Source organism: Aedes aegypti, chromosome 3 (genome assembly GCF_002204515.2).
Source record: "Aedes aegypti strain LVP_AGWG chromosome 3, AaegL5.0 Primary Assembly, whole genome shotgun sequence".
In the NCBI taxonomy this organism is placed as follows: domain Eukaryota; kingdom Metazoa; phylum Arthropoda; class Insecta; order Diptera; family Culicidae; genus Aedes; species Aedes aegypti.
The window spans coordinates 313,498,149-313,513,366 of NC_035109.1; the positions used below are offsets into that span (position 1 = coordinate 313,498,149).

At 40.5% G+C, this 15,218-nt stretch overlaps 1 protein-coding gene across 1 annotated transcript in view; it reads right to left on the bottom strand.

Moving 5' to 3' along the window:
• Nucleotides 1–4,571: 4,571 nt before the first annotated feature.
• Nucleotides 4,572–15,218, bottom strand: part of LOC5573350 (protein lines) — a 48,861-nt gene continuing 38,214 nt past the window's right edge. Inside the window, exon 2 of the mRNA XM_021849982.1 lies at nt 4,572–7,835. Coding sequence (XP_021705674.1) covers nt 4,873–7,674 — 2,802 coding nt within the window. The 5' untranslated portion in view covers nt 7,675–7,835 and the 3' untranslated portion in view covers nt 4,572–4,872. The remainder of the gene's footprint in view (nt 7,836–15,218) is intronic.

Genomic DNA, 15,218 nt, shown 5'->3' on the forward strand with positions numbered 1-15,218 from the left:
TTCAGCTAGACTAACCTGAGAATCGTGAGTTCGAATCCCACCAGTCGAGGGCTTTTTTTGGTGAAGTAAAATTTTCTCGACTTGCCAGAGCATCGTATCATCGTACCTGCCAGACGACATACACATGCAAAACTGGACAATCGACAAAGAGAGTCCTCAGTTAATTACTGGAGAAGTGCTCATAAGAACACCTGCCTGCCCAGTTGGGACGTAACTCCAGAAATAAAAAGAAGAAGATTGGAGCGAGTTTTTCGTTCTTTCTCGGGATGCAATTCATGGCTCCTGCGATTGCAATGCACGTTCTAGCGTATCACAGGATTATTATTATTTAATTAGAATTGCACTCCATACACCTTCAAACGCGTTGAAAGTGGTCTATCGCAAGTTTTCGCAAAATAATTTGTACCCTACTTGAAAGCTCTTGTTTTTAGCTTTCGAATGAACTTATTCTCATCGCGTGCATTCAAGGGCTACTAATGTCTTAGGGTACTTTTATAAATAATAATATGGTTTTTGAACAATTTTAACTTTAATTCACTTTGTATGAATAGAATGAAAATTTTTATTAAACTGAGGTGTGCTTTATGTGTATACAAACAACTTCTCTGAAGATACCATTGCGGCACGAGCTCTCTTTAATTTCTTAAATGGCTTGTGAAAAATGGATCGCAAATATTAATTTCCTTGAAAAATCATGTCCACGGTCCACTCAAGGAGCTGTATAAAATTCAAACTCCAATGAATCTTGAAACTTTGGATTTGAACAACAGAGGTGTTGAGGAAGTCGGGAAAAATAATACCGTTCAGATAAAACAACTTTGATTTTTGAGGTTTTGGCCGCCCTCGGACCATTGTGCAACGGTGTGACAAATATTCAACGAGTAAGTGATCATTATAAATTTTGGAATAGTGTAAAATTATTATAAATTTTTAAAATTAAAACATTATTAATTTAAATGCATTTATGTGAAGATTTCTGTATTCTGTATTTTTTTTTATGAAGTGTCTCATGTATTGCGATTTTTTCTACAAAACTAATTCAATTTGTGAACTTTAACTGTATGGTTAATGCGCTGAAAGTTCTTTTATATTCCAATTAGTTAAAAAAAAATAAAAAAACTCGATTTATTCTGGAATGATTTGCCAGCAATGTCGAGAAAATTTATTTTTTTATACTTCCTTTAGCTATATTTATGCATTTTCTAAGTAATGCATCATATTAAGGACTATAATGATTATATAGTTAGAGAATCAGAATCAGAGGACTATAATTATATAATTAGAGAAACTTTAAATATTCGGAAAAAGTAAAAACAGACCAATATCATTAGAAGGAATTCTAAAAAAAAACAACAGCTAAAGGAAGCAATCACTGCTATAAAGGATATACTGCAGAAGCATCAAAGCGGCATAAGTTTCAGAGATTGGATAAGTGAAATTGAAAACTATGAATCTTTAAAAGTAAGAGTGAAATTGGCAATTGGAATATTAGATAATACTGAAATATTGCCAACAGTACCAGTAATAAAAAACAATATGGCTTCTATTTTAGAAATCGTAAAAACCGCTTCTGCACTTATACCAAAGTTTGATGGAAGTGCTGATAAATTGGATGCAACAATATCAGCCATACGAGCACTGGGACCAATCATAAATGACGATAATCGTGCAGCAGCAATTAACGTTATTTTATCAAAACTTTCTGGCAAAGCGAGGTCAGCAATTGGCGCAAACCCTGCTACTCTAAATGCCATTCTTCAAAATTTGACAGATAAATGCAAATCATCTAGGTGTGATATTTTAAAAGAATAACACTTCGAGTTGCAACAACTTGAGATATCTCACAGATCAATTAGAACAATGCGGTTATTACGGATGTTCGTATATTTGCTAGCCAATCTAATGGCATTAATGCAATCCGCTTCTTCTCAAGATACTCCCAATTCCGACTTTCAGGATATTTTCCTCCCTGAACTGGGCTTATATGTGGAAAGAGGCGGAATTGTATATTCCTTCTCAGACTATGTGACACAATCCATAACTTATCTGCCCCCCCTAGAGCCGTCTTTGCCTAACCCTGCTACCACTGTTCCTCATCAAAATTCTCTGACCCTATGTCCATATTAAAAGGGATTTCTAATGAGTATAAAAGGGAACTTTACTCAACATATGAAGTTTATAGGTCCCCATTTCATGATGATATACAATATCAAAACAGAACCAAAAGAGGAATAATAGCCGGTGCTCTGACTGTTGCAGGAGGAGTTATTTCTGGTCTAACAATAGGAAACACAGTACAAGCCGAAAGTCTACGTTCTGAAATCCGTCGAGCAGAAACTAGGATCCATCAGATTTATTTCTCACAGCAGGCCGATAAACGTACCCTGGATACAGTAGTTCGTTTTTTAAACAATGTGTCCCAAGTCATATTGCCGGAAATATCTAATCAAATCAGGACGCTGGAATGTATGTTGCTCAGTGGTTAGGATTATATCCATTTAAGCGGGCTGGTCAAGGGATATTTCAGTATGATAAGTAACCGCATTGCTAGAATATTGAACAATTGTATAATCATCGGATAACCCCTGACATATTACCACCGGCCGAACTGAGACGCCTGATATCAAACAATCCTGCGATTTCTAATTCCTTATATTCTGAAAATATAAGTTGGTCAAAGGATTAATCATATCAGTCAGACATGATCCTTTTAGCGTAACAGTGGTTTTAGTTATCCCTAGACTTTTGAGATCTAATGTGGCTTCTATCATCACCGCAAGAGTTGTCCTAATAGTCTTTCCTGTTTCCCCACTATTGAGAATCCTAGAAGTTCCAGAACATATGGTGTTGAACCCATTGACTCAAGACGTGTGGATTCCATATTATCATGACTGCATATCTCTATCTGGTGTCAAGTTCTGCCCGTCTAGCTCGATGTACAAGAAACGTAGCCTGTGTATACGTGATATATTCTATAAAAACGGTTCATCTTCTTGCGGATTAAATGAACCTAAAGGAACATCAATGGCTCAACAATATTCAAAAGGAACTCTGATTAGTACAACCCTCGGCAACATATCTAAAGTATACAGAAATTCTGATGGATTCATCGGGTATCAATTGATCCAACTGAATCAGGGAAAATCTGTATACTTGCCCAGCCATGAATATAAGGAAATTCTCGTAGATGGCAAAATATATTCATACAACACAGTTCCATTCGAGGTTTTCGATAACCAACAGTGGTATTCTACCATTCATGTTAAATTTGATATAAATTCTGAATTGCCTGACATACCCATAGTGGATAAGATCGAGTATATACATGAACAATTAATTATAACCGAAACTGTTACTTTCTCTACTGCTGTTGTTGTAATCATCATAATTATAGTTGTGATTCCTGTATTGGTAGCCATCAAACGGTCAAAAACTTTTTTGTCTAGTCTAGAGACTAGAATTACTGAGAGATTTCCTCTTGTAGCCACTTTGACCCGAGGTATCCGCAGGATGTCTGCTATTAATATACCCAACAATCTGTCTGTAGAAAATAATGTGTGATGCCTATGGCTTATAAGAATTCATAACTGTCATATCCAATATGTTAATTTGATTATATCATGTGACTAGATACGAGGTTATTGGAGGTTATTGGAGTTTGTTCCACATATCTATATTATCAGACAATAGTGTGTACATAGACTTTTAAGTGCCAATACATATCATATTTGAACTAATAAGTTACAAAATTAATAATTATCCATGTTATTGTAGATTTATTTAAAAAAAATCGCAAGAACAACCTGAAGTTATTCAAGCTAAATTGAATGCACTCCGACAAACAGGAGAATTTAACAAATTTACCGAACAAGTCGAAAAATTGACACTTGATTTGGAAAAATGTTACATTGCTGAGAATGTCCCAGTAGACAGCATCCAGAATGACCACCAAAGCTGGAGTAAAGGTTTTGGCTAATGGCATACGTAGTCCAGAAACCAAATTGCTATTGAAGGCTGGACAGTACGATAACTTGTCAATAGCAGTAGGAAAAGCAACTGAGAATGAGAGCGAAAATTCGTCAAGCATTTGAAGCTTCAAAACGAATCGTTCTGATTCACATAACAATGCTTCTAGCAGAAATTCATATCAAGGACAATCAAATGGACATAGAGAAAATCAGTCACAATACCGATTCCAGCGTGGCAATTCCCATAACGGTAAGTTCTTCTGCCACCTCTCACCGAACCATAGAGGTGTCACTCCCTACGCAGTCTTAGCCGAGAAGACGTTATCCCTAAATTTCAAGTTCTTTAAACTCGGAATATTCCTAGATCCAAAACAATAATAAAACCCAGCACTTCACCCAAATCCTACCACGCGTGTTAAAATCAGATCGAGACAAGAACTGACGGACTGAGTCTATAAAAAATCCTTCGCAAACGAAAAGTTACGGTTCGTCGTTCGTGTCCCCGACAATACTAATAAAGAAATTCAAAAAAAAAAAAAAAGGCAGCTAAACAATCTGTCTGCTCTGTTAGGGCAGTGACCATAATAAATGCAAGAAGAAGACTGAATTACGGCTTATTGGTTACATGATGCCTATCTATTATTTTTTTTTTTGCTAACTTTTGTTAGATTTAATGAAAATGGAATTTGTTTGTACATTTGACATTTAGGCTAGAACATGTCTTATTTTCATTTGCCACATCTCTTAACATGTAATTAACAATTCGTTTACCATAAAACCAGCACATACATAGGTTGGCGTACAACGTACCGTATACCCTGTGGAAATCCCGTTATCCCTCTCGCCTTTGTGCAATTGGCACCAGTACCTAGTTGAAAAAACGGTACTCACCCGCCCCACCAGCTCAGCTCAACTCATTGCCCTCGTACAGGCTCTCGCAGTTCTCGATCAGGCGCAGGATCGGCCCAATGTTGTACGGGAAGATGGCGTCGGCCACCTGACGGCTGATCTGCAACCGCAAACTGATCAGCACCGTCATCACGCTGTCCAGGATCACGTTGTTGCTGTTCGGGTTGATTACGATGTTGGTGTTCCGGATGCTCTGCAGCAGGGTGCTCGCGTTGCTGTAGTTGTTGTGCTGCGAGTACGTGAGGCAGCTCTGCGTAAACATGGACCAATTCTGGCGGGCGTACTTCAGGAAGCGCAACAGGTATAGCAGGAAGCATGTCTCGGTGCTGATGAGCAGATCCAGAAATAGATGCGTAATGTTCGGTCCCAGGTTGGAGAACTCGATGAAGGTGTACACCGGATTCAGGATGGCGATCAGCTCTGGGAAGGCATTGTTCCGAAACGAGATCCCGGAAGTGACGTCCAGCGTGCACACCATCGCCTCCACCAGGTAATCGTCCTGGTCGTCGAAAAGATGAATCAACACCTTGCTGAAATGGTTGTCGGGATGGAACTCGAGCTGAACTTTTAGGAACGTTTCTAGCTTTCTGACCACGTCCCGGATGCTGCGTTCGATCATCTGAATCTCCTGCATATCGAAATCGCTGCTGTCCACGCTGGAGTCACTCGAATCACAGCGGATTTCCTTGACTATGACTGCAACGGCTTTCAGCACCAGCAGGGCCATTTTCTGCATTAAAGTACGATCGTATCCACAAGTAATCACGGTAGCAGCAGCCCTATTGCTGCTACTTGCACCGCTGCTACTACTGCTGCTTCCAGGAACTCCATCTACCGTGGATACTCTCCCCCCGTTCTGTTCACCGTTCACCGGAGACAGTCGGTTGTCATGATATCGAATAATTTCCCCTTTGTATCCTAGGAATCCAAGCGGACTGGTGTAGGTCGATTTCGGCATCTTGTCCAGTATCCGGTGGTCTTTGACGCAACGGACCACATTGTGAGCCAAGCTTCCCACCTCGTCCGGGATGAAGTCCTGCAGCGCCAGTGTGCTTCCGTAGCACAGGGCTTCGTTGAATAGGGTCAACATCTGTTTGTAGATGACGGAGTTCTTGGTGGACAACAGGAGCAGCTGGAAGTGATCCAACTGCGCATGGAACGGTTGCGTTTCGACCACGGACAGGTTCGCCTTCACACTGATAATGCTCTCCCATAGCCGAAGGAACGTTAGAATGCAGGTTTCGGTAGCGATTGCCGTGAGGCTTTGCGGGTTTTGCGACTGCGAACCGGACAGGGCTTTGATCATCCTGCTGACCACTTCCACCAAAGCGGGCCATTTCTTCCCCAGATGGTTCACCGTTTCGCACTTGATTCGGGTTGTGTCGAAACTTTCCGAATCCGTGAGGCTGATGATATGGCAAGAAGTATAAGGATGGTGAGCTTGAAGACTTGCAGAGCTATTACTGTGATGTACTACTGGTGCTGGATGAATTGATGCCGATGAAGACGACGAAGAAGGATGGAAAATGCTATTCGTTCCGGTTTGGCCACCGTATTGCTGCGAGCTGTAATGCGCCGCAAAATAGTTGTTTTCCAAAGGAGGCGGAGGAGGAGGGACAGGCGTTTGATGATGGTGATGGTGGTATGTCATCGAACTGGATGGTCCCGCACCGCCGCTTCCACTCGAAGCTTCCTGTCCCTGAATGTACTCATCCAAGGGATGTTCCGTCTCATCTTTCCACTCCACTATCCGCTGGATGACATCCAAACTAAAGTTGACCTTCTTCACCGCCAATATGTCCAACTGATTGAAGTCGAACAGATTGGCCACGATCTTCTCCAGCCACCGATCGTCCAAATCGTCCTTCACTATGATCAGAAACGAGGACAGTATTCGCCCCGACAGGTAGTTGATAAACTTGTTGTTATAATTACATAATCCTATAATCTCATCGATGTTCATCCCGACAAACTCCCCATCCGGATGGAGATGCTCGGTTCTGACCAGATAGTTGCACAAATCCATCACCCCGGAGCAGATGTTACCCTTGATGTTCTGCTTCAAGTACGTATCGAACAGCAGCTGCACATTGGACAGGAACTTCAGCAGGTACTCGAACGGCCACTCGATCATCGGTAGCAGCTGCCGGTGCATCCCCCGGGGGCTATTCCCGGAGCACACGTAGTACGATTGAAACGACATGAGTAGCACCTCGGTTTCCAACCCACACAAGCACTGCTTGGCAATGGCGCCCTGGAACAGTGCCTGGTAATCGTGCACCTGTTTGAGCAGGACATCTTCTTCCGTCCCAACGCCGCTACTGCTGCTGCTTCCATTACTAACGTCCAACATCTTTGAAGTGGAGGAACCAGACGTCGAAGACGACGATGACGAAGCCGTGGGAGGTGACGAGGACAGAGAGGTAGAACTGGAACATGTGGACGCCACCAGCGAGGAGCCGTTCGACGAATTGCCACTGGAACTGGCCGCGCAGTTGACCAGATTTGCGACGGCAACCGCAGCGCTGCTACTTGTGGTACTATTGCTGCTACTGTCCACGACATCCGTTTCCTTTTCGATCCGTTGCCGCTTGATGACCGGTTGTCCGTTGTTGTTGTTCCGGTTCGAGGACGTCGGGGATGGCGTCGACATTATGGCCACATCGGTGGCGGTGGCGATGGTGGACGACGTCGCAGTAGATCCACTATCGGTTACGATTGCTACCGCCGAGGATGACCCGGTAGGTAGCAAGGGCCCGAGGCCCTGTTTCGGTTCCTTCTCGTTTTGAAGAACCATGGAATGTAGTTTGCGAATGCGGAATAGTGACTTTCACACTCACAACCAGGAGTGTGTGTTACCTTACTGGAATTTGACTGTTTTTTTTTTCAGTCACACGTTAACATATGCCTTGCGTGTCGGTAAAGTATTGCTGTCGTGTCATGATGCATTGTTGAAACCTGCAATTGAAAAAAGGGAGATATTTAGCATTTCGTACTGAAACGGCAAAATGTGTATTTCAGAAAACGGCAAAATATGTATTTCAGATCTAAAACTAAGTGATGCAAGCTAAACTGTGTCTACATCTGACTGAGTGTTAAATTTGTAGGTTAGACCATAGCACAGTGAGAAAATCGGGCTCCAAAACGCGACTAAATGCAGTATCTTAGCTGGACGGTTTCAGGAAATGATTTTGGCCATTATAGATCGGAAAAAGGCTGCTGAATCGATTGGTGGCGGTCCCATTGACCGAAGACTTCGCCCTGGCCACCTAGAGCCCTGGAATCATCCTGAGTTCCATACAGCAAGTAGAATTAATGGAACTGAAATAAACTGTCATGATTACGTTTTGCTGCGAAGCCGCACACGAAAATATTCTTACATGGGAGATTTAGTGAATTGACCGTTATGGTCATTCTATGGTTCCGGAGCAAACCTGGAACATCCGTAAAATTGGAAATATTAAAAATATATATTCTGATAGTTCCTTTGTATCTTGTTTGTTAGAAATAAGTATTCTTACAACTCGTATTTAATAATCTGAATGCTTGACCATTACGGCCATTTTATGGTTCCGGAACTAACTAATCAATTTTGTCTGAAAAGCTGAAATTTTAAGCTTTCATTCCATAAAAAAAGATTGGAAATCGGTTAAGCTGTTCAAAAGTTATGATTTTTTTTAAAATAAAAAATCTAATGCGCTGAGACCTACAGTGTGTGCTGATGAAAAATGACTGATTTTTTATTTTCAAAAAATATATCTCAAAAACTAAAAAACATACATCGCTGAAAATTTGACAGTAGACGTAAAATTTTCTTAACTTTCAAGAAAAAATGAGAACAACAATAGCCACTTTGGCCCGAGGCCTTCAAAACACAAAAAAAACGGAAACTATTGAGTTTTTTTTATGTAAAAAAACACACTTTTTTGAAATTTTAATATTTTTCCTGAAAAGTCAAAATCTCTAGCCTTCATTTCGTCCAAAAAGATTGAAAATCGGTCAAACGATTCAAAAGTTATAATTTTTTTTAAATAAAAATTTTGCAAAATCGCGATTTTTCTGGTCACCCTATTTCGGAAATGGTCACCCTAATCAAAAAATCCAAAAATACGTGTATCCTTATTTCGGATAAGGAACAAAATATATATATCCTTCAGGAATTATTCCAAGAGTTCTTTCAGGAATTCATCCACTTCCTCAAGAAATTCCCTCAGAAGTTCCTTCAGGTTTTTTTGCTAGAGTTCCTTCTGGAGTTTCCTCCAGGAGTATCTCCATGATTTTGTCCAGGAATTCCTTCAGTAATACCTCCAGAAATTCTTTCAAGAATTTCTCTAGGAGTTCCTTCAGGAATTCCTCCTGGAGTTCGTTCAGGAATTCCTCCAGGAGGTTCTTCGGAAATTCCTCCAGGAGTTCCTCCAAGTATTCTTTTGAATATTACTCCAAATATTCCTTCAGGAGTTCCTTCGGGAATCCCATTAGAGTTATTTTCCTTCAGGATTTACTTCGAGAATTACTCCAGGAGTCCCTTAAGAAAATCCTCCAGGAGCTTCTCCAGCGATTCCACCAAGCGTTTCACGAGAGATTCTTAAAAGAATTCCGCTAGAGATCCCTAAGGAGTTCTTCCAAGAATTTTTCCTTGGATCCCTTAAAGGATTTCTTCAAGTTCCTCCAGAGGTTTTACTTTAGGGATTTCTCCAGTTGTTTTTCTAAGAGTTCCTTCAGGAATTATTCCAGGGATACTTCCAGGAGTTCTTTCAAAGATTTCTCTTAGTATTCTTCCTGAACTATCAGATTTTTTTTCCAATACGGAATATTTACGGTTGTTCCGGGTTAGTTTAGGAATCATAAAATGACCATAATGGTCAAACATTCATATAACTTAATTCGACATTTAAGAATACTTAATTAAAACTAACATGGAACATAGAAACTATCAGAACATTTTTTTCAATTTTACGGATGTTCCGGGTTAATTACGGAACCATAAGATGGTCAAAGTGATCAAACATTCATATCACTAAATCCAATATGTTAGAATACTTAATTTTAATCAACAAGGAACATATGAATAATCTTTTTTTTTTCAATATGGAAAACTTTACAGATGTTCCGGGTTAGTTCCGGAACCATAAAATGGCCGTAATGGTCAAACATTCAGATTACTAAATACGAATTGTAAAAGTAGTTCTTTTTAACAAACAAGAGACAAAGGAACTATCAGAAAATATTTTTTTTTTTTCAGTATTTCCATTTTTCCGGATGTTCCGGGTTAGTTCCGGAACCATAAAATAGTCGTAATGGGAAACATTCAGATTATTAAATACGAATTGAAAGAACACTTATTTCTAACAAACAAGAGACAAAGGAACTAATATTTTTTTAATATTACCAATATTACGGATGTTCCGGGTTTGCTCCGGAACCATAAAATGGTCATAACGGTCAATTCACTAAATCTCCCATGTAAGAATATTTTCGTGTGCGGCTTCGCAGCAAAACGTAATCATGACAGTTTATTTCAGTTCCATTAATTCTACTTGCTGTAAGGAACTCAGGATGATTCCAGGGCTCTAGGTGGCCAGGGCGAAGTCTCCGGTCAATGGGACCGCCACCAATCGATTCAGCAGCCTTTTTCCGATCTAGATTGGCTAAAATCATTTCCTGGAACCTTTACCCAGTTGAGATATTGCATTTAGTCGCGTTTTGGAGCCCAATTTTCTCACTGTGCATAGGTTCCCAAACTTTTCGATAGCACGATCCACCCGGCGATCAGGCATATTTTTCGTGACCCATCGGGTAAAAGAAATTACCTTTGTGCTTTTTTCACGCTTAAAAGTCATCAATGATGATGACGATGATTAAAACACACGCCTCTCACGCCGAATCCTATCTACAAGTTAGTCACTTAGATAGACTTGGAAAGTTATAGTGACGTCTTCCTTCGGAACAGAAGTAAAGCCGTTGGTCCCGAGATGAACTAACCCAGGTTTTAAAATCTCGTTAATAAAGATAAAATGGATTGCTTTAATGCGCTGAACAGATAATTGTTGCATTGAATTGAACGAAATTCAATGTGATTATTAGAGTTTTGGTACCGGGAGTACCGGTACCGAAAGTACCAGTACTACAGAGGCGTCGCGTGACCTAATTATTCACCTGTGCACCGCTTACTTAACTTTATCTCTTTTTTGTCATGTCATGCTAAGTTTTTCGTAAGAAGAGCGTAATCATCATTCTGTATTATGATTGTTTTTCACTTAGTCTTTCAATAGAATCAAAACATTGCATATTTTAATTACTAATCGGGCTGTTCAGTTAAATTTATCAATAGAATTGTATATGGGTATTCAGCTTTTATATATTCTGAATCTACGTTAAAAATTGAAACAGAACTCGAAGTTTCGACATTTACCGTGCCCTGGAACTATCTGAAGTTAGTATATAAATCTTTTTTGATCTCCTTGGTAAATTTTACTACGGTACGAGCTGTCGGGATGAGATGTCATTAAACCTGAAATTTCAAATTTGAGATTGAAATCTGTAAATGGTCAATCATTTACAATATCAAAATTAAGATATCGAGCATAGTGAAATCGTTAAAAAAATGTCCGCTTTCGATTAACTATAAAAACTGGTAAATTTGTCATTACTGAACAACCCAATTTAATCAACACGTATTGTATGTGATTTTAAAAGCATAGCATAGCATAGACTGACTGTACATGTCAATGGTTGCTACTCCGTGATTGATCGGAACTGGTAAGAATTGCACTGGGATCCAAATGAATAAGGGATGGGAGTTTCCGCTTACTCTCGAAGTGCAATTTTAGCAGATCTAATATTATTGATCAATAACGGCGCCGGCCAAGTCCTTACAGTCAGTTGGGATGGGGAAGGAATGTTAGGGTGTAATGATTGTTGCTTCTAGAGACCGAGAATACCTCTGCATCTCCACAATCACCACGGGAAGGGTGTTTATTAGTGGGGGAGGAAAAGATCTGGGAGTCACCTTTGGTCGGTGATGCGATCCATGGACAAGGGGGAAATATACGACTTACATTTAAAACTAGTTTTGTATTTTTGTCTCGAGAAGTTTTTAGTAGTAGATTCAAAAAAAAAAAACGTCAACATCTATAAACTGACACTTATATTGAGCTGTTCGGTAATCCAATCCGCATGGTTATTAAATTAATTAACTCATTACGCGTGGTAAAGATGGACAAATTATGGGTGAAATTATGAAAAAAATCCACGTGCTCGGCTGGGATTTGAACCCAGGACTCTTGTATGCTAGACGAGCGCTTTACCAACTAAGCTACCGAGCCACTTGGTGACCCAATAACTGAGTTGGTTACAAGTTTAGAATTCAAATCCCTACAGACCACGCGGACCCCTTTCATAACCAATATCCATCCATCTCTTGTTCCTACACACGCGGAGCGAGCGAGTGCGATTTATTTAGTGTTGAAACTGTTTGCCTATCGTACCTACATCGCTTCCACAACAACTGTATTGTGGAAGAGTAAAGATGTGGGAAGGCTATCAACGTGTCGTTCTCACTCAAGTGACGACATGACTACTACAGAGAGGCAGTACACTCTAATATAAACTGACACTTATATTGAGCTGTTCGGTAATCCAATCCGCATGGTTATTAAATTAATTAACTCATTACGCGTGGTAAAGATGGACAAATTATGGGTGAAATTATGAAAAAAATCCACGTGCTCGGCTGGGATTTGAACCCAGGACTCTTGTATGCTAGACGAGCGCTTTACCAACTAAGCTACCGAGCCACTTGGTGACCCAATAACTGAGTTGGTTACAAGTTTAGAATTCAAATCCCTACAGACCACGCGGACCCCTTTCATAACCAATATCCATCCATCTCTTGTTCCTACACACGCGGAGCGAGCGAGTGCGATTTATTTAGTGTTGAAACTGTTTGCCTATCGTACCTACATCGCTTCCACAACAACTGTATTGTGGAAGAGTAAAGATGTGGGAAGGCTATCAACGTGTCGTTCTCACTCAAGTGACGACATGACTACTACAGAGAGGCAGTACACTCTAATATAAACTGACACTTATATTGAGCTGTTCGGTAATCCAATCCGCATGGTTATTAAATTAATTAACTCATTACGCGTGGTAAAGATGGACAAATTATGGGTGAAATTATGAAAAAAATCCACGTGCTCGGCTGGGATTTGAACCCAGGACTCTTGTATGCTAGACGAGCGCTTTACCAACTAAGCTACCGAGCCACTTGGTGACCCAATAACTGAGTTGGTTACAAGTTTAGAATTCAAATCCCTACAGACCACGCGGACCCCTTTCATAACCAATATCCATCCATCTCTTGTTCCTACACACGCGGAGCGAGCGAGTGCGATTTATTTAGTGTTGAAACTGTTTGCCTATCGTACCTACATCGCTTCCACAACAACTGTATTGTGGAAGAGTAAAGATGTGGGAAGGCTATCAACGTGTCGTTCTCACTCAAGTGACGACATGACTACTACAGAGAGGCAGTACACTCTAATATAAACTGACACTTATATTGAGCTGTTCGGTAATCCAATCCGCATGGTTATTAAATTAATTAACTCATTACGCGTGGTAAAGATGGACAAATTATGGGTACCATTACCATTAAATTAATTAACTCATTACCACGCGTAATGAGTTAATTAATTTAATAACCATGCGGATTGGATTACCGAACAGCTCAATATAAGTGTCAGTTTATATTAGAGTGTACTGCCTCTCTGTAGTAGTCATGTCGTCACTTGAGTGAGAACGACACGTTGATAGCCTTCCCACATCTTTACTCTTCCACAATACAGTTGTTGTGGAAGCGATGTAGGTACGATAGGCAAACAGTTTCAACACTAAATAAATCGCACTCGCTCGCTCCGCGTGTGTAGGAACAAGAGATGGATGGATATTGGTTATGAAAGGGGTCCGCGTGGTCTGTAGGGATTTGAATTCTAAACTTGTAACCAACTCAGTTATTGGGTCACCAAGTGGCTCGGTAGCTTAGTTGGTAAAGCGCTCGTCTAGCATACAAGAGTCCTGGGTTCAAATCCCAGCCGAGCACGTGGATTTTTTTCATAATTTCACCCATAATTTGTCCATCTTTACCACGCGTAATGAGTTAATTAATTTAATAACCATGCGGATTGGATTACCGAACAGCTCAATATAAGTGTCAGTTTATATTAGAGTGTACTGCCTCTCTGTAGTAGTCATGTCGTCACTTGAGTGAGAACGACACGTTGATAGCCTTCCCACATCTTTACTCTTCCACAATACAGTTGTTGTGGAAGCGATGTAGGTACGATAGGCAAACAGTTTCAACACTAAATAAATCGCACTCGCTCGCTCCGCGTGTGTAGGAACAAGAGATGGATGGATATTGGTTATGAAAGGGGTCCGCGTGGTCTGTAGGGATTTGAATTCTAAACTTGTAACCAACTCAGTTATTGGGTCACCAAGTGGCTCGGTAGCTTAGTTGGTAAAGCGCTCGTCTAGCATACAAGAGTCCTGGGTTCAAATCCCAGCCGAGCACGTGGATTTTTTTCATAATTTCACCCATAATTTGTCCATCTTTACCACGCGTAATGAGTTAATTAATTTAATAACCATGCGGATTGGATTACCGAACAGCTCAATATAAGTGTCAGTTTATATTAGAGTGTACTGCCTCTCTGTAGTAGTCATGTCGTCACTTGAGTGAGAACGACACGTTGATAGCCTTCCCACATCTTTACTCTTCCACAATACAGTTGTTGTGGAAGCGATGTAGGTACGATAGGCAAACAGTTTCAACACTAAATAAATCGCACTCGCTCGCTCCGCGTGTGTAGGAACAAGAGATGGATGGATATTGGTTATGAAAGGGGTCCGCGTGGTCTGTAGGGATTTGAATTCTAAACTTGTAACCAACTCAGTTATTGGGTCACCAAGTGGCTCGGTAGCTTAGTTGGTAAAGCGCTCGTCTAGCATACAAGAGTCCTGGGTTCAAATCCCAGCCGAGCACGTGGATTTTTTTCATAATTTCACCCATAATTTGTCCATCTTTACCACGCGTAATGAGTTAATTAATTTAATAACCATGCGGATTGGATTACCGAACAGCTCAATATAAGTGTCAGTTTATATTAGAGTGTACTGCCTCTCTGTAGTAGTCATGTCGTCACTTGAGTGAGAACGACACGTTGATAGCCTTCCCACATCTTTACTCTTCCACAATACAGTTGTTGTGGAAGCGATGTAGGTACGATAGGCAAACAGTTTCAACACTAAATAAATCGCACTCGCTCGCTCCGCGTGTGT